General features: G+C 37.5%; 1 protein-coding gene across 1 annotated transcript; it reads left to right on the top strand.

Annotated features, from left to right (window-relative positions):
• Positions 1-1,062: 1,062 nt before the first annotated feature.
• LOC119769301 (flocculation protein FLO11-like) lies at positions 1,063-20,681 on the top strand. The gene is made up of 2 exons (XM_038261278.1): positions 1,063-1,522; positions 20,617-20,681. Exons 1-2 carry the CDS (start codon positions 1,063-1,065, stop codon positions 20,679-20,681), a joined length of 525 nt encoding a protein of 174 aa, XP_038117206.1.
• The last annotated feature ends 204 nt before the right edge of the window (positions 20,682-20,885 follow it).

Genomic DNA, 20,885 nt, shown 5'->3' with positions numbered 1-20,885 from the left:
ATTTATTGAAAGCCAGAACAATTTGGGAATAACATTTTTTGTTATAGACCAATACCTCCAACTGTTATTGGGATGATTGGATTAGTTGTTAAAATAACAAAAAAATAATAACAAAGATTTTTTCGAAGAATGACTAGAAACGTTATTAGTAGGGTTAGTGAAATTTCACGATTTCGCGGACAGCGTGAAATCCGCGAAATTTGTCTTTTTCCGCGAAATCCCGTGAAATTTTATGTTTGTGAGAATCTATAACGATTTTTCTCAAAATATTTTATCAAACTCAAATAAGAATAAAAATAATCTTTAGAACTACTGTTCAATTAATCAGTTAGCCTTCCACCTCTGAGAAGTGCAGACACCTTTTTTTTGCGAGCTTGGCCCGATCGAAATCTACAGTTTCACCAAGCACTAATCCGCGAGTTTTTTCAAAGTTCGCGCGTCGGTGATCACTGCTAAATTTCTTTAGCAGGATGGATACACCAAAACGTCGCGAAAATACTTTCCGAATCGATTTCGGACACTTTCCAAAAGCCAAATGCCAGGGAAATTCACGCTTTTGTGGGCAAAAGGCTTGGCCTGACACAGCCGCAAGTGAAGCGGATTCAATACCACCAAACCCTGGGATGTGCATATGTACAATGTGCCGATCTCAACACAGCTCAACAAATCGCACGCAACCACGCAGACAAGCACGAAGTGACCATCGAGAACAAGAAGCACACGTACAAAATCCGTTTGGAAGAAGCTGGAACTGAAGTCCGGATTTACGAACTGTCGCCGCACATCTCAGATGAACAGATCTCTAATCATATGTCACAGTATGGTGAGATTCTTTCCATCAAAGAGCTTCTATGGGACGACAGATTCATGTTCTCTGGCACACCGTCCGGAATCCGTCTTCTGAAGATGGTTCTAACAAAACACATTGAATCTTACGTTACCATTATGGGCGAAACATCACTCGTTACATACAGCGGACAAATACAAACATGTCGCCACTGCGGCGAACGCATACACATAGGAATTCCTTGCACCCAAAACAAAAAACTCTTGGTGCAAAAGATGAACATCAACAAGCAGACATCTTCGTATGCAGCAGCAGTGAAGAACAAAAACAACAAGGACACCAATACAACACCATCTCCTCCACCGCCAACGCTGCCGCCAGCGTCTTCTGCTGATACTCCTGTCCTGCCAATCGTGACTACCAGCACTCCAGCAACGCCTGTCCTGACGACGACTGTGACTCCCAGCAGTCCTAGTCTGCCGATCGTGACTCCCAGCAACTCCACGTCTCTTGACCTGCCTACTGTGACTCCTAGCACATCAGCCACCAGTTCAACTGTTGCTGCGGATGATCCAACAGATGTGGAGAAACAGCAGAGCAGTAGCGATGAATGTGAATCTGATGACTCACTAACACTAAATAGAACCGATGCTCCGAGCTTCAAACCACCCGAACAGCCAGATAAACACAAACTCGATGACTCAAACAGCGACTCTAATACCGACACATCCAAGGGTAAGCCCGGCCTACGCAAAAAGCCAAAGAAAAAGAAATCTTTGGATGGCACCAACACCCTAAACCCTAATCGTCTTCACCTCGTATAACTTTGCAACAATCAATATAAATAACATCTCAACACTACTAAACTAAACGCTTTGCAAAATTTTATACGCACAATGGGTCTGGATATCGTGTTCCTCCAAGAGGTGTACGATGATCAGCTTAGTATACCCGGTTTCAACACCATAACAAACATTGACCACGCTAGGCGAGGCACAGCTATCTTACTCAAACAACACATCAAATACACACACATCGAGAGAAGTCTTGATTCCCGGATTCTAGCTGTACGTATACATGAGTCTGTAACCCTATGTAACGTATATGCACCATCGGGTACACAACACCGTGCTGAGAGAGAAAAGCTCTTCAACTCAACAATAGCACACTATCTTCGACACAACGCTCACTACACGCTCCTTGCTGGAGATTTTAACGCTGTTATCAGGTCGAGAGACTCCACTGGTAGTAGTAACTTTAGCAGATCTCTCGCCAACCTGACACAGCAGCTGCGCTTTGTTGATGTATGGGCAACCTTACGGAGAAACGATGACGGCTTTACCTACATCACCCATAACTCTGCGGCCAGGCTGGACCGGCTGTACGTTAGTGTGGGAATGAAAGAACAACTCCGTACTGCCGAAATACATGCTTGTTCTTTCACAAATCACCATGCGCTCACAGTACGCCTCTGTTTACCATCTCTTGGTAACGACCATGGCCGGGGTTACTGGTCTCTTCACCCACGGCTGCTTGATGCGGAAACCCTGGATGAACTGCGCACTAAATGGACATACTGGACTAGACAACGTCGACACTACACTTCGTGGTTGAACTGGTGGCAAGGCTACGTGAAACACCGTTTGAAAGCCTTCTTCCGCTGGAAATCAACAGAGTCTCACCTGGCTTCTCAACAACAACATCAGCACCTGTACAGCCAGCTCTCCTCTGCGTACGACGAATACCAATGTAATCCAGCAACTTTGTCCAAAATCAACAAAATCAAAGGGCAAATGTTGTCACTCCAACGCAAACATTCTGAAGCATTCTTCCGAAACAACGAAACCCGAGTCGCCGGAGAGTCTCTCTCCACATACCATCTCGGAGAACGCACTAGAAAGAGAACCAGCATCGATCAACTACAAACCGATGACCACAGAACCCTGGAGAACCAGACCGACATCCAAAACCACGTGGTGAGTTACTTTAGGGACCTTTACTCTGCAGAGGAGAGGCTCCCTGACCAAGACTTCGTTTGTAACAGGGTTGTACCCTGTGACAGCGAAAGCAACAACAGTAGCATGAACGAAATTACCACGCCTGAGATCTATCAAGCGATCAAATCAAGTGCTTCGCGGAAAGCAGCCGGGCCAGATGGGATTCCAAAAGAATTCTATTTGTACGCCTTTGACATCATACACAGAGAACTGAACCTAATCATGAATGAAGCTTTGAATGGAGATTTCTCAGCTGATTTTGTAGCTGGAGTGGTTGTTCTTGTGAAGAAGAAAAACACTCCCAACACTGTCCACGGCTTCCGCCCCATATCTCTACTGAACTACGACTATAAGCTACTAGCACGAATTCTCAAAAGTCGGATTGATCGAATTTTGAGATCCCACGGAGTTCTGAGCTCTGCACAAAAATGCTCCAACTCTGAAAGGACGATATTTCAAGCCACCCTCGCCATAAAAGATAAAATCGCCAAACTGAACAAAGAGAAGAAGTCGGCGAAGCTCATATCTTTCGATTTGGACCACGCGTTTGATCGAGTTGATCGATCTTTTCTCTACACCACCATGCAAGATCTCGGTTTCAAACCCTCACTGATCGCTCTACTAAAAAGAATCGGCGATCTCTCATCCTCTCGCCTGCTCATTAACGGTCACCTCTCTGAGTCCTTTGCGATTGAGAGATCTGTCCGGCAGGGTGACCCACTGGCCATGCATCTGTTCGTGCTTTTCCTGCATCCCCTTATCTGCAAGCTTGAAGCGGTATGTAGTGGAGACGATGACCTTATTGCAGTTTACGCTGATGACATCTCTGTAGTTGTTTCCAACAATTCGAAAGTGGACGAACTGAGAAGGTTGTTCCAGAGTTTTGAGAGCTGCTCAGGGGCCAAGCTGAACACAAACAAAACATTCGCGATGGACATCGGATGGTGCAACCAGCGGAACCGATGGGACATCCCTTGGTTGCAGACAACAGACCAGATGAAAATTCTCGGAATCATCTTTACAAACTCCATTCGACGGATGATTACCATCAACTGGGATAAACTCGTGGGAAAATTCGCTCAACTGCTGTGGTTGCAGAAACTGCGACTTCTCAGTCTACACCAGAAGATTGCAGTACTCAACACATTCGCAACTTCGAAGCTGTGGTACGTATCATCTATCCTCACCATCAACACAGCACACATAGCAAAGATTACGTCGCTCATGGGGTCCTTCTTGTGGGATGGAGCTGCCCTTCGAGTACCGATTCATCAATTAGCTCTCCCGATTGAGACGGGTGGGCTGAAACTTCAGCTTCCTTTTTTCAAATGCAAAGCACTTCTGGTATACAGACACCTCGCTGAAAGGCAAAGCTCACCTTTCTACGCTTCGTACCTGGCTTCAACTTTGAACCCACCCAACCTCTCCGCAATCCCGTCCAGCTTGCCCTGTCTAAAAACGGTGTGTCAGGAGTTCGCATATCTTCCACAACGACTTCGAGACTCGACACAGTTATCCAGCTCAGCAGTTCATGGACACCTTCTGTGCAGTGCTGAAAAACCGAAGATCATGCAAAAACATCCCGACCTGCTGTGGACTAGAATATGGAAGAACATATCTGCAAAGGAATTAAACACTGCCGAGAAGACCTGCCTCTACCTGACAGTCAACCAGAAAATATCGCACCAAGAACTACTCTTCCGGACTAACAGGGCTCCTTCGCCAAACTGCGAGCACTGTGGATTCGTTGGCACCTTACAACACAAGCTAGCACGACCAGAACTCCGGCGTATCGGGAGACGAACGAGAGCAGCAATACTTAAAACATTTGCTTGTTATGTCATTTTCATTGAAAAAGTTAATGGATTGGTAGACATTAACGCTCTAGATTTCTTTTTACAAACTGAAGTTCACTTAAACTGTTAAATAACACTTAGATTTAATATTTGCATTGACTGAATAAAACAAAAAAAAAAAAATTAATAATACATATATAGGGTTAGTGAATTTTGGCGATTTGAAATTCTTGTAATTTATTATTTTGTCAAATCGTTTTTTTTTTTTCATATAACATTATAATAAATATTTTAATCATAAAGACTATTTGAGTCAATTTGATTAGTTTTAAATTAAAAAGCTTGATATGAACCATTTGAAGAATTGTTCGGATTTTTCAGTTTTTTTAGAAACTAACTTTATTTAGTAATATTTTTATTCGCTGTAGTAAAAAAAATACTACAATTTTTTGAAAGGTGTAGTTTTGAAAGAAATTAAAAGAATTTAGCTTTGTTTGATTCAAAATAAAATAAAGAGTATTTTATATCTTTGAAATCACCTTTTAAAAATATTTAATATTTTTCTGAGTCCTGTTTATTTGATTTTCTGGATTGATGATTCCCGTAAAAGTTAAGTCTGTTTTTTTTTGTATAAAAATTTCGATTTCGCAACCAATTTAATCATTTTTGCTGTTTGATTTTAAATTTAGTTTTAAATTTTTAATAAAAACCTTTAAAAATATTTTGAATGAGCTAATTTTTGCAGAAAATTAAAACTATTTTACTAATTTTTGCTGAACAAGATTGTTGAATCTGGCTTTGATATGAAATTCAATAAAATGTAATCTTAAACAGAAGCAAATCAAAGAATTAGCTTTATTAGTCGAATATTAAAAAAGCAGTTCAATAAATTTTGTTTCAAAATATAAATAGAGCCCATCCATAAACCAAGTAGATTTTTTTTTTGAAAATTTGAAGATTTGTTTATGTGTTACATTCAAATTTAGTGAGATTTTTTTTTTGTTTATTGAAGAATTATTTATAATGAAGCATAACAAGTAGTTGCTGTATTTTAAATATAAGATTTTGAGAGTAATCTTAACATTTTTACGTTCCGCGAAATTTGCGTGAAATTTAGTGATTTGAAATTGAGGTCCCCGTGAAATTTGCTATTTTCGAGCGTGAAAAATCACTAAGCCTAGTTATTAGTCTGTTATTACAATAACAATCCAATAACAAAAAATCATAAAGACGAATAACAAATCCTGTTATAAATAACATAAAATGTTATTGGCCTAGTATTTTTAAATATCAAAAAACGTTATTCCCAAGTTATTTCCGTCTGCTCGGGTCAACAACGGGTCAACAGGATTTCATTTTTTACAAAATTCACTATTAAAAAAAAAACAAAACTCATCGGCAATATTTTGGTCCATACTCCATTGCTTAAAAGATGTGAGGTTTTGTCTCCTTAAACTTATAAAAAATTCAAAAATTCTTTGGTGATCGGAAAGGCCCCCACAATGTTTGAGCCAAATAAATAAAAATAAAAATAGTTGGAATCAGCCGATTCCGTAAAGAATTGCTCAATAAAAACAGTTGATAAATTTATAATCGCATATTACCAGTTCATTTTTTATCTAACCATGGTGGCTTATACAGGAAATCTACAGTTCCGGTATGTCAAATGTTTGGATTCATTTGTTGACTTTTTTATGGGTGAACTTTTTTGAAAATGAATCTAACGCTTTCGGTAATTTCAGGAATCATCCTCTCCATCCGTCAGAAGTACCTTTTTGAAATGACCATCAATAAAAAAAGTGGTACAATTTTAATGGAAACAAGGATTTAATAAAAAAAAATAAAGGGGGACTGCAAAGTAATAAATTTGCTAGAATTTAAATGCCGTCATAGTTGATCAACAAACTGGCATCAATTCTGGGAAAGCTTCCAAAATCATCAAATAATTCCCCGGATAACAAGTCGTTCCTCAAACGACGAATGCCCAAAACAGCTCGGTGTGAAGTGATTTAAATTACCGTCTGACAAATTGTGCCAGCAGCTCTGTCCTCATCGCGGCGGGGCCAACATTTTGACGCGAATTACTCCGCGGATAAACCCGCTTTATAAATCATAATAAATGGTGAATGAAATGTGCTTTCTCCCGCGGCGGACTAGGCTGCTAACCTCCCGGCCGGTAGAAGACTGCGGCGGAAGCAGAAGCGCTTTACCCCCAGGGCAAGACAAATGATGTGACCTTTTAATATTGGAAGTAATTTGACATTCATCAAAGAATCACCAACGGGCGCGCTCCAAACCCACGAAAGGTGATTTATGATGTGGGCGAAAAGTGAAAGAGTTTCGCTGAATTGGCGAGGGAAAGTTGTTTAAAATTATTAATTTAAAAGTTTACTATACATCTTTTAAGAATATTTTATCATTATCGATATTTTCAACAAGCAAAAATGATGCACGAAAACGACTGATTAGAGTCATACAACTTTTGGACCGCATCCATTTCACTTCAACAGCTCGCCACAATAAGGAAACAAATGTTTTATTGCCGGCTGCCAAAATGAAGGCAAAAACTGTCAAACTATCTAGCAAAACCAGACGTTCGGATAGTTTTTCCTTGTTCTGTTTCCGTTCAAAGAAAAATTAAAACTTTTCTCTTCCATTTTCGCTGCGCGTTGACGAAGAGAAGAAAACTTTTACCCCGCCATCGAATTATGGGGTAATAATAACGTAACTTTTTATTCTCCTCTTTTTCGAGAATAGCTCTTGAGCAGCAGATTTATGCCAAGGAAAGACACGTCCTGGAATGCTCTCGTCCTCCCCCATACCAGAAGAACTATCACTCTCGACACAAAGTGTCGTCTTGGAGGGGAAAACTTGAGTAGGCAGAGAAGACGATCCCCACAAACTCGCGCGCGGTTCACGATCCTGGAAATGTCCCACCCCTAATGTAATTATGGTTTTATAAAATTATTAATGAGACTTTCTTTGTTTTATATCATTTTCAGGCACGCTGCTGCCGCGTTTGTGGTGGTGCTGCCAAACAGTTTCAAACTTGAGACAGATTTTCCGTCCACTTTTTCCATCTGTCATCATTTTTCTTTTTCTTGGAGAGTAATTTTAATACAAAGTTCAATAAGACGCTGGGATAACGACTGTGGGACGAAAGTAATTAAAGGGTGATTAAAAGGGTTGACGTTGAGAAAGGCGTGATTATCCAAGTAATTAACTGAATTATTTCAAGCTTTGGATACTACTTTTTTCAAACTAACTTTTTTTTGTTTTTTGTTTTTTGTTTTTTGTTTTTTGTTTTTTTTTTGTTTTTTGTTTTTTGTTTTTTGTTTTTTGTTTTTTGTTTTTTGTTTTTTGTTTTTTGTTTTTTGTTTTTTGTTTTTTGTTTTTTGTTTTTTGTTTTTTGTTTTTTGTTTTTTGTTATTTTTTTGGGTAGCTTATGCAAAAGAAAAAAAAACTAATAAAATTAGATTAGAAATTTGTTCACTTTTTATTCTTTTTATTTTGTGAAATGTTAATCCTATCGCATGAAAATAACTTTGACCAAAACAAAAAAAGAAACTTCCTACTCACCACAAAATTGCTCCTCCGCATTGCGTGTGTATATTTATATGTCTGGCCAACGGAAATAAAACTCAACCGCCAATTCCTCTAGCAGCTCGTGCTTTTTTTACGCCAACCACTCCATGCCCATTCATGCAATTCCCCAATGGAAATGTACACCACTTTGTATGACGTGCAAGGTTTCGGTTTGGCTTGCTGCATACTTTGTGGGGTGGCCAACTGTAGTAATCGTCCCCGCTCACCCCGCAGTGTGGCCATCGTCGTCTGTGCAATTTCTTTAAAATTATTTATTTGTCTTGCAGCAGCAGCAGCCCTGTGACTGGCCGGTAATAGTCGGAAGTGCGACTCGTCCCAAAAGGCCCGAAAATGGCTTCGACCAGCAACAGTGGTGCCACACCGCCACCGTGAAGGGAGCATAATTTTAAACGGGACCAATTTCAGCTTTTTTTTCTACGCCATAATTACGCTGCAGAGGAAATTGGAGTTTGCTACTTTTTTTTTGTTAGGCCATTCGTTTTGCTTGGCTAATCTTAGGGATTGAATTTAAAGGTATATTTTGCATTTGAAATTTGTTCAATTTAATGGGAATACTTTAATGGTGAAGATTTAGGTTGTAAACTTTTGTTGAAAGTTAATGAATTAGTTAAAGGTAGTCAATTATATTTTCCAAATCGATGAATTCTAATGATTTTCCAAATACAGTGTGAATCGATGTACTTTCCCCAAAGATTATGTTGTTCGACGAAGAACCGAAATCAATGAGAGGGAGAAATCAACTATATGAAAAAATCGAAAATTCATGCCGTTAGTTAAACATTACAATGAAAAAGTACATTATGCACTTGTACCAGTAACATATTCTTATTAAAATAGGAAAAACAAAATTGACAAACGTTAAAAAAATATATATATTTTCAATTGATTGCACTTCTATGTCAATCAAAATCTAGTAGTTTAGAAAATCTCTTGAAACAATTATTTCGAGATAATCATTTTTTCAAATTAAACATTTGTAGTTTTTTTATTTGAAACTTTGTGTGCACTGTTCCATGATCAAAAAATGCAAGTCTCCAAACAATTGTGGAAGCTGTTAAGCTATTAAAAAATCTGTATCTTGAGAACGGGTGTTCTTATCCATTGATTAAAACTTCTCCGAAAAAAAACTATTAGAATAATATTGACAATTTGAAGTTATTTGAACTAAGGCACAAATTAATCCAAATTAATTTTGCTGTGTTACCAATTAAAAAAATCATATATTTTGGAAAACATAAAAAATATCGATATTTTTTAACTTAATCTTATATCACACACTATTTCCAAACATTATTTATTTACGTTCAATCATGGCCATGTTTGTTTTAGACCAGATCATATATTAGAGTTGCTTAAAACAAATATTTTTCCAGTATGCAGTACAGTCATTATATCAAATTTGTAAAAAAAAACTTTCTAATCTTTTCGAAAAACATATTTTCAGAAATGTTAAAGCTTGGTCATAATTTCAAGTTCCTATAACTTGAAAACCGTGCACGGTTAAAAAATTAATGTCAATTGCTTTTTGAATCCAAATTTAAATGAACATAATTTTTTTTTTAATTTTTTTTCCTCGTTTTCCAATTCTACTGTCCACCAACGTTCCAGTCAGAAATTTTGGCCCGAGCCTTAGGTCTATTAAGGCTCAAACTCAAAACAGTTCGACTCAAGACTTGAGACAAAATTCTCAATGGATTGTGCCATAGTTCAAATAATGCAATTTTTCATCATCTGACAAAGAAAAGCGACAAAAGACAAAGGAAAGAGATTTTATTAAATGATAATTTTGCGATTTTTTTGATATGGAACTATTTGATTTTTTTTTTAAATAAAATTAATTCCAATGATAATTTTTATTTGGAGTTTTTGCTCCACCTACTCTTCTTAAAAAAATTGCTCAAATCGGTGCTATTGTTTTGAACAACACTCAAAATCGATTGAAAATATTTTATTTTTAATACCGTGTGTTTGATTGATTTTGTTTTCTTATTTATAAAATTTTAATCAAAAAAATATCACCAAAGCCAAGGGTCCTGATTTTCGGTTCAATGAACAGAAACCACTCACTCATCGCCTATCCATTCGTCGCCTATTCTAACCCACTAGCATTCATGAGCGAATGATACTCGCAAGCAGTCAGCGAGTGGCCCGAACTGTTCACTCAGCGAACAAATACATCGTGAAATTTTTTGCCTACTCCGTCGCTCAACGACACTCACACACTACCATGCTCAGCGAAGAGCCATTCTCACAAAACGCCAGCGTGGCAGTCTTTCCCAACCCAAATCAATGAGTATAACGCAGCGCATCAGAGAAAAAATGTTTTCAATTCAGAGTGATCGGCGACGTTCGGCCTGCCTGAGCCGTTCGGAGACTGAGCCGATCAGAGAGAGAAGGAGAGTAGAAAAGAGAGTGTTCGGGAGCGAATGGTTTCAAAGTGACAAACAGTATGAATTCATCAGGGCAGTATCGCGTCGCCTGCTATTTGTGCTCGCGAATGGAGTGGTTGATTTTGAGCAATTTTTTTGGTCCAAATCAACAAAGAGATCAATTTAAAATTATTTTATTTGTTTTTGTGATTTGTTAAGAAAAAATCATAAAAAGTTTTTTGAAAATTATTCAATAATTAAACAAATAAATGTTTCTACGAAACAATGCACACATTTGCATTTCCATTCCGAGAATCAACCGATGCCTTAAAAAGTACACCATAAACCAATATTTAATCTCTGCCATTATGGCAGTGTTTAACTAGGTACTTGCAACGGAAAATCGAGGTTTCACTGCTGCTGCGGTGGAAAATGCACCAAACAGCGAAAAGCCTTGGCCTGAGGATTATATGCCTGGTGGAGTTGGGTTCGCGGCGTGGGGGCAGGGGTAGAGTTGGAGCTTAGCAAATAACCGACTCTGACACACACAGAATTATGCTTTATTATGCAGCAGCCGATTACACGGTCGGCTTACCAATCCAAAAACAGTCGACCAACTACCAACTGACTGACTCTGGCTGGAGGAGAGCTAAAATCAACAGTATGAGCTGTTCCAACTAACCACCCATCCATCCATACGCCAATCAAACTGTGAATAAGCATGTGTGTGTGTGTGTGTGTAAGAGAGCGTGTGCCAGTGCCACCGGCCAGCAGTAATAATAGTTGGTAACCATTCATGAAATGTTTGCCACCCACCGCCCAACGGGCCGGATCGGGCAGAAATCTAGAACATTCAGGGACCCATTATTGGCGTATTAAACTGTGCGCGCGGCTAGTTTGGCTATTGTTGCATGCGGGTTGGTTTGCTGGCAGGGATTCCCGCCAGTTTCGTGTCGATAATTGATGGTCGTGGGGCGACTTCGCGGGTCCACTTCAAGGACCCACCGCCGCGGAGGACACTTTGCGGTCCACAATGATCAACATTAACAGTTTGTTGTTATAAATGAGAACGGTGTATCTACGTCACTTTTCTCAAAAGTTAACTTTTCAAGCAAGATTATGGCCTTAACTACCTATGTGAGGATGGCAAAAAAGGAAGAGGGTTTTTTACAGTGATTCTTTACCATTTGTTAGAAATAAGCAATATATTAACATTATTCGCTCTACAGCATTGCCTTGGCGTTCTCGATTGCGAGGTTCCTACTCGAAACTAAGTGTCCGAATGCTTGATTGTTGAGGCAATTGCAAACCTCTTTTTACACCTTAGCTTCCATCCAGCCCGAGATTCGAACTGACGACCTTTGGAATGTTAGTCCAACTGCCTACCAGCGACTCCACCGAGGCAGGACCCATGGAGACGACTCCTACACCTGGACTGAGCTAACGACCTAACCTCTACACAGAAAAAAATCATGGTAATATTACATCTGGGAAGGGGTACATCCTTTATGTCAGAAAAAAGGTGTAATTTTACCTAAGAAAATGTGTAATGTTACCACTTTTCTGGTGTAATGTCACTTTTTCGGTCTAAATTGAGGTAAAATTACATCATAAAAGAGGTAATATTCAACCTTCCAAAATTACAGCTTCCAAATTTACATTATTTTTTTCTGTGTAGGTTAGACCGGGGCCAACATTTACTTCCCTGTCTGACGGAAGGCGTGATCAGACAAATCTCGTCTCGGAAAATGCCACCGGGACCGTCTGGGATCGAACCCAAGCCGACTGGGTGAGAGGCAACCACGCATCACGGTCCCGGTGTGGTAAAAACCTGAATAGTAAATAAGCTTCAAAATCAAACCATCCACATTAACGACCCCAGAGTCTTTTGTGGTCTCTATTGCAAGTTTCTGCTCGAACCTAGGAGTCTGAAGGCTTGAATGGGGAGGTCGGGACCGACATTTTACTTCCTCATCCTTGGAAGGTTGGAGCAGATGGGAATCGAACCCAGAATCATCCGCTTACAGAGCGGACAGCGTAACCATTCGGCCACGCACTGCCACCTAATAAAATAAGCTAACGTAAATATTAAAACGAGTCAAATTATGAGCATGAGCATGAGCATGAGCATGGTTGACTGCCAATGAGCTGCTACTCCGTTATTGACAGATCAGCTGAAGTTTAACAATGAATCAAAAATGATCAGTGGGAGCCAACCATCCGTTCACTGTTTAACCCCTGAAGACCCCGACTTTATTAGTCAATACCGGCGCCCTCCCAAGAAGCCTGCAGTTCAACGAAAGGGAGGAACGTTAGTCCGATAGTTGAAGTTGCAGACTCATCAAGCACATAGTTTTTCGCTATATAGGAGAACTATACCCTTTCTCAGCCTATTTCTATTATCGGCCTATCAGAACTTTGATCATGAATTACAGCTTTGATAAAGTGTTTTTGACTGTTCCAAAGTAATAAATAGCTCCAATAAAAGTGAGCAAGCAACTCTCCATTGTTGAAACATCTGAAAATGTTGATTTAATAGCGGAAAACGGCAAAAGTGATGAGAATTGGTCGAACGGCTTAGAGTGATTAAAATGGGTATATTTCCCCTACTTGTTGATACCGCTTGAGACCGTTGAATCCACAGCATCTCCTTCAAGCATCACGTGATTAATATTTTTTTGGGTTAGTAGGATAAGGTATTGGTTTTTCGATGCCTCCCGAGCTACGACGCTATGGGGAGGACTTTCATAACAGCGGCGAGCCTTCCAAGCAACGATGCTATGGGAAGGTCTTTCTGGTTAACACACAAAATCAACGATCCAAATTGTCAGTGCGTCTTTCGTTCATTATATAGAATTGGCTTTTTCACCGCAAAAAAATAAAACCTTATTCGAAAAAATTAAAAACAATCCACCCAACGCCGTGCCTTCCGATCAACGCTGATATAGGAAGGGCTTTGAAAATCACAAAAGAAATCACTTTTCACTCCGAATTTTTTTTACGACCACGCGCTCCCTTTGTCAATTATGCACTCTATTAAAACGAGTCAAATTATATACCAAAAAAAAATTGACCTCAACTTTGTATGTAAAATTGAATTTGCAATCGAAAAATACTCTACAGATTTTTTGATGAATAACTCCGTTTTCTAGATAAAGCCACCGAATGCTTGATTTTAACGCAATATTTGCAGTTTGAAAAAAGATTTTTGAAAAAAGTGACCATGAGTGACCATTTCAAAAGGGCTTAATATTTCATGTTTGGCCCTTTTCAAATGTAAGTTTTTTTTTTGTTTTCGAAAAGATCAGAAAATTTTGCGAATGTTTCATGTTTTAACATTAAAAATCGAACCATTAGTTGCTGAAATATCGATATTAGAAAATGGTAGGATGTTTGGTTGAGACATAAACAACTTTAATTTTCCTGTTTCTTTTTCTTTAAGCCGCTGTATCTCAGCAACCAGAGGTCCAATCTTCAATGTCTCTAAAACAATTTTATAGCAAATTTTCTGAACTTTATAATGGTATGGTTACTATTTTTAGAAATCTGAAAACTGCAAATTTTATCGTATATTTTGTTAAAATCAAACTTTCGGTGGCTATATGTAGAAAACGGAGCTTTTTATCTAAAAATCTGTAGAGTACTTTTCGATTGATTATTCAATTTTACTATATAAATTAATGTCAAATTTGTTATACAAAATTTTGATTTTTTCCAAAAATCACTATTTTTTCAAAAAATCATAACTCGGCGGCTGATTTTTTGACCATGTTTCTCTATAGCTAAAAAGTTGCGGGTTTTTGTCCCCTTAAAACATCAAAAATTCTCGATAGTCAAAAATACGAATTTTGGGATATTTAGTTTTTGTGAAAAAAATGTTAATTAAAAAATCAGGATATTTTATGTCCGTTTACCGATTTTTTTCTCAATAGTCCTCATTAATACCTACAACTTTGCCAAAGATTACAAATTGATCAGAAAATTCACTCAAAAGTTACAGCTGTTTAAAAATTTACATACCTTTTTTGTATGGACAGCTGCCAAAATTGTATGGAGATTTGTATGGGTGAACCAATGACACAAAATAGCTGGTCATAGAGAAGACCCTCACAAAGCTTGAGCAAAAAAAAAAAAAAAAAAAAACAAAAAATACAAATGGTCGAAATCGGCCGACTCGTAGTGAATTGCTCTTGTTTGTTCTAGATGTTTTTTTATTACAAATTTTACAAATTAAATTTATCGACTTATTTTCTTTTAGAAGAAATTTGTAATTTTCGAGCACTTATTGAGCAAATATTAAGCAAATTCTTGTGACAAATTTTGAAACACCAAGGCAAGGTCTTGTAAGATTTTAAAACTATTTGCTTTTTTTTTGTTTTTTTCATTTGTGATTCACTACTAACATATTTATAATTATTGGGATATTTTTTTATAAGTGCGTAATTCTCTACCAACTCACACAAAATCGGGAAAAGTTGTCCCGACCCCTCTTCGATTTGCTCTACATCTTTGTAGAACATTGTTACACTCTAAAAATTAACCCTGCAAAGTTAGAAAAACACGAAATTTTAGAATAAAAATTTTTGTTCTAAATGAAAAAAATTACCCTTCTGGGTCAATGCTGATTCGAAAAGTACATAAAATTTCCCTTTAAATGACATGTTCAATTTTTTTTACAGTCGAATAACGGAAATGGGAGAGTTTTAAAAAAAATTTAGTGTTTTTTTCGATGAAAAATACGTTTTTTTCGGAATTTTGAGTACGTCATCAAATCGGGCGTCTTACTTTATATAAAAGTCCCTTTGACACCAAATTTCAATCTCATCACCGATTCAGGCTGCAAATTATTGAAAAACACCTCTTTTTTCGCATGTTCAAAAATGGAAGGGGTCGTACCGCCTCTCCGTCATGAGATATCAAAAAACGGACCTCGGATTCGTGATCAGGGACAAAAGTTACCCCTTAGGACAACGTTTCACGCAAATCGAAGACGGGTCGGGGCAACTGCTGTGTGTCGGAATAAAACACAAAAAGATTAGTTTTTTCAATTCTCAAAACCAAACTGGATCTTTGAACAATGTTTTGTTCAATTTCGTTATGCAAAATTATTTGGTCTTGGTCGGAGTTGAGTTTACTTAAGGCTATATGTTTCAAATGTTTAGCGGAAAATCAAGGGCCCTTACGTGTTAGCCTTTGAGAAATGTCACGAATGAACAAAAAACCTATCAAACTTTAATTTGCTTGTTTGTTCACTCTTTGGTAGTACAACAATGTGGTCCCCTTGATAAGGGGGTTTCCTGTGTGGCACAAATAAACAGAATCCATTTTTTATACTTTTGTTGTTTGCATTTTTTGTCGCAGCTGTTCGTGCTGCTAGTAGCCAGTTTGGATTTCACTGTGATTATGGGTTATTGAAATTTATCAGAAAGTTGATTACGGGGGCAGTAGTTACTGTTGGCGAGCTGTTTGAAACATGTTCTGCGCTGCTGATGGGAAGGATTTTTCCAGTCTGAATTACGTACAAAACAGAAAGTTGTGAAGTAGAACAAAAGTTTAATCTATTCGGGGAGTTCTATTCACATATGAAGCCGAAATTGCCTTCGCCAGCTGTCAATCGCATAGATTCCCAAACCAAACAAAACTCATTTTGATGTATGCAAATGAAGTTTTCAGGATATTTTTCTCCCCAAAAACTTCCTACTGTCGAAACAAATATCATCCATATTTGATCCGCCTTCGGTTTTACCTGAACCAAAGCCATTAGAATATACATTTTCCCGCTGCTGAACCTCCCACAGTCCCTATTCACCAGGAATTTTTTTTTGTCTGTGAGGGACTCCAGCTTTATGGAATTGAAAACAACTTTCGCTCTTTCGCACCCACCCACACACATTTGGATGTTCAGTTTGGGGAAATGGGGAAAATTGGAGCAATATCGGATGAAAATTTGCATATTTTTGCTTATTTCGTTCGCGTAAACGCGATAAATAAGGTTTATAATGCCTCGCCGAGTTCACAGGTTTCGTTTTCCAGGTTTTTTTTGTTTCTTATGCCTCTGCCATACACAAACTCAACTGGTTTCACAGTCCGACGAGAGCTGGATGGGAAAAGAAGCCGGTTCTCTGTTGATTCTGGAAAGCCTTTAGAAGAATCTAGTTACGATTTTTCTTAAAATGTTACTTATTTTTAAAGGGAAAAGTTTTGATTTCAGTTGATTACCATTTTCATTTTTATTCACAACAACTGAGAAAACACAAAAGAATTCTGTTTACTTTTTGCGGATCATCAAAATTTTACTCATAATCAACAAATACGAATTTTACGAATTCACAAAAAATAAAGCAAAAAGCAAAAAGCAAAAAGCAAAAAGCAAAAAGCAAAAAGCAAAAAGCAAAAAGCAAAAAGCAAAAAGCAAAAAGCAAAAAGCAAAAAGCAAAAAGCAAAAAGCCAAAAGCAAAAAGCAAAAAGCAAAAAGCAAAAGCAAAAAGCAAAAGCAAAAAGCAAAAGCAAAAAGCAAAAAAGCAAAAAGCAAAAGCAAAAAGCAAAAGCAAAAAGCAAAAAGCAAAAAGCAAAAGCAAAAAGCAAAAGCAAAAGCAAAAAAAAAAGCAAAAAAAAAAAAGCAAAAAGCAAAAAGCAAAAGCAAAAAAAGCAAAAGCAAAAGCAAAAGCAAAAGCAAAAAGCAAAAGCAAAAAGCAAAAAGCAAAAAGCAAAAGCAAAAGCAAAAGCAAAAGCAAAAAGCAAAAGCAAAAAGCAAAAAAAAAAAGCAAAAGCAAAAGCAAAAGCAAAAGCAAAAGCAAAAGCAAAAAAAAGCAAAAAGCAAAAGCAAAAGCAAAAGCAAAAGCAAAAACAAAAAAAAAGCAAAAGCAAAAGCAAAAGCAAAAAGCAAAAAGCAAAAAAAGCAAAAAGCAAAAGCAAAAGCAAAAAAAGCAAAAGCAAAAGCAAAAGCAAAAAGCAAAAGCAAAAAGCAAAAAGCAAAAGCAAAAAGCAAAAAGCAAAAAGCAAAAAGCAAAAAGCAAAAAGCAAAAAGCAAAAAGCAAAAAGCAAAAAGCAAAAAGCAAAAAGCAAAAAGCAAAAAGCAAAAAGCAAAAAGCAAAAAGCAAAAAGCAAAAAGCAAAAAGCAAAAAGCAAAAAGCAAAAAGCAAAAAGCAAAAAGCAAAAAGCCAAAAGCAAAAAGCAAACAGTCAAAATGTACCTTCTAGGTGGATTTCCCTTCCCCAGTTTTTCACGGTCTGGTGAAAATTGCTCCAGACGGAGAACGAGAGGTTGAGGCCGCACGCGTTCGCGTACGCATTTTCGCCTTTGACTTTCACTTGCAAGTGAAATAAGAAGCAGAAACCGACCTCAAAGCCAGCCACTGAGTGCAAAAGTCACCCTTTTTAGCAAATTTTTCGCCGCCACGAGCAAAGAGCCCCTCCCCCCTTTCTTGTTAAGAAGTTAAACCACGAACTTCATAAAACCAGAGAAAAAATCACTTTTCCAGCGATGTTGGCCCCCTCCAGTCCACTCCCCTGTGGGCGGGTGGCATGGATTAGAGAGGGTTGATCTTCTTTTGATCTTTGGGGGGTAATAGAAATTGAAAATTTATTTCTGTGCCTTTCCGCGCGGGGAAACTTTTTGCTTGGTGCCACAACCCGGCTTTTGGGGAAGAGCAGCAAAAACTGTGATTTTGGTGAAAATTACTCGTTTTAAAATGAGTGGGATTCCAGCCACGAAATGGGGAAATGATTTCCTCGAACCCTAGGCAAATTTTGAGCTGTATAGAAAAAAATCGAGAAGGGTGAGCAGACTTTGATATAACCGACGGAATTGTTGTCACCCGATAAGAGTGGGCGCGAAAAAGAAATTGCGGATGAAAAACTCAAACGCGTATTGTTTTTATCAGCCAAAAAGTGTACTCACAAGAATGGCTTGAAGTACGAAATTGGATTTCCGCCTTTTGTAAACAAGTTTTCCCTTTTGCTTTCTTTGAATTGACAGATCTGGTGTTGATTCAGTTTTAACCCTCTAAGATCCGTTGTCTTTTTTTTTTAATTCGGACCAGAGATTATTAAACATGCGGAAACAAACGTGTTTCTCAATAATTCGCAACTGTTATAGTGATGGTTTGGGAATTTTGTGTCAAAGGGACTTTTATTTAAAATTGGACGCCTGATTGAAGGGCAAAATAAATAAAAAACGTGTTTTTCATCGAAAAAAAAATCAAGTTATCAATTTTTTATTACTCCATTCATTACCAAGGACCAAATTGGGTTAATCTTGGATTATCTATTTTTATAATTAGGATTATGCAAGAAGGAATGTTCAATTCAATAAACAGTTATCGAGGAATTTCAGTTTGATGTCAAAGAGAAAAGTGCTACCATGGTCGTTAGACAGTTTTAAATATTAAAAAATGCCTCATTGTGTGCTATGTTGATTTCTTGTTTAATGTGTTAGAGCTATGAACGGTAATTTATAAGACAAAAACATACTACATAAAACATTCCATAAATCAAGCGGTTTTTTTTATATCCATAACTTGTGAGATTCCCTATGTTTCTAGGACTTTTTCACATAAAAATCTACAAATGAAATGAAATTTAAAAAATACTATATTCTTTTTTTAGTCACCTTTTTGAAACGATTCTAGATTTACGCAACTTTTTTCAGGTCATGACTCAAAAAAAGAATGTCCATGACTTAAATCGAGAATATAACTTCAATTAAGAATCTTTGGAATTTCGTAATATTTCGGAGAATTTTCAAAATATATCAATTGTATGTTATTTAATTATGTTATTGAAACATGTATGCATACACCCAAAAGAAAAATATATCTCAAAATCTGCAACAAATCCACTGTTGCAGAAAATGTCACATTTTATAACATTTTTTGCAGCAACCCCCTAGATCATTTTTGCCCGCGTGGAAATATTTCAGCGATCTGCAGTTCTCACCAACACATCCCAAGTAACATTTTCAGTTTTGTACCTGTCTTGAGGAGAGATTCAAGTTATCTTAGCTAAAAATGTTCATAAAGTCATTTTATCTCCAGGACAACAATAAATCAGCATTAAACCTGAGTTAAGAGCAAAGTGGACTATTTTAGGAGGTTATCAACCCCTTTTATTAGGAGTAATCTAAAACTCATCTGCTTTGACATTGATTTTTACAACACTCTGCAAGTGTATTTAATTGCTAAAATAAAACTTATGCTCAAGCTTCTTAAATTTATAACCGCACAGAAGATATCTTCAAGACTGAAATAAACTATTATTAAAGATGTTTTCTCTCGTTGAAGATAAAATTGATTTGTCGAAGGAAAATCAGTTCTAATTTTTATCTCGTTAAATTCAATCATTCTTTATGAAATGAAATCACAAATGGCCAATGAAAAAAGATAACATTGATAACTATATAATAATATCAAAATAATAAATGACTGTGACTTTACGCAGCCGACCTAACCGAAAAATTCTTGCCATAAAAATTTCACTGGTCAGTTTTCTTAGACACCTCGAAAAAATATGCATCGAAGGCATGAATCGTTCAAAATTGCATCGATTTTTTTATTTTGATGGACCGATCCATTCTTTTTTTTTTCTAAAAAATCAACATGGCTTCCATTTTTGGTCATTGCTTCTTCGTGTTAATATATATTAATATGGCTGATCTCATAAAAACTATTCTCTCTTGCTCAAAGCAGTTATTAGGGCTATTTTTCTTAAGAAGTTCTTGTACAAGAAACTTTAAGAGCTATGTTTTTTCCGAAGCTCTTGTTCAAGATTAAGCAAGAACATATAGACTGCAGTAAGCTTTAAGGTGATTTTAACCAAGAGCAAAAGGCGTAGTACTGTGACCGTAGTGCATGCGAATTTTAGTTAGCGGGAGGTAGATCTGAAAACGTTTTTTCTGGTTATTTTTTCATCGTTGAATAAAAACAAAATATCAATATTTTTTCATACTATTTATTCATTTATTCGATTGGGATCTTCATAAGTTTTCCTCGCATGAAGCAATTTACCGTCGGCCCAACAACACTGATTTGAATAAACAACACTAGACCAACGTTAAAACACTAGCACTCCGCGACGAATTTATCTGCTTCTCGGAACGCCTCATCCAGCTTGTTCTTGAAATGCTCTGACGGACAAACGGATGGCCTACCAGATGATTTGTGGCTTGTCGATTCTGCGCGTCGGAGAGAGTTTCACCGTAGCTACGGAATCGGCGCCCATGACGATTCTCGTGTTACTCGATCACCATGTGCCGGAAAAAAACATCTACTGCCCATGCATGCCAATGGACCAAATCGGCATGTACTCGATCACCCTCGGATAGGTGTACCCCG

This window comes from Culex quinquefasciatus, chromosome 3, assembly GCF_015732765.1.
Source record: "Culex quinquefasciatus strain JHB chromosome 3, VPISU_Cqui_1.0_pri_paternal, whole genome shotgun sequence".
NCBI classification, from domain to species: domain Eukaryota; kingdom Metazoa; phylum Arthropoda; class Insecta; order Diptera; family Culicidae; genus Culex; species Culex quinquefasciatus.
Note: the sequence above shows the minus strand (reverse complement) of the source record. Positions and strands in the feature narration are given on the sequence as shown.

Excerpts from the sequence above, each read along its gene's own strand:
- LOC119769301 (XM_038261278.1), top strand. The coding sequence starts at position 1,063 with ATGAACATCAACAAGCAGACATCTTCGTATGCAGCAGCAGTGAAGAAC. Across the intron at positions 1,523-20,616 it reads TAATACCGACACATCCAAGG|CACTCCGCGACGAATTTATC; the intron begins GTAAGCCCGGCC and ends TTAAAACACTAG.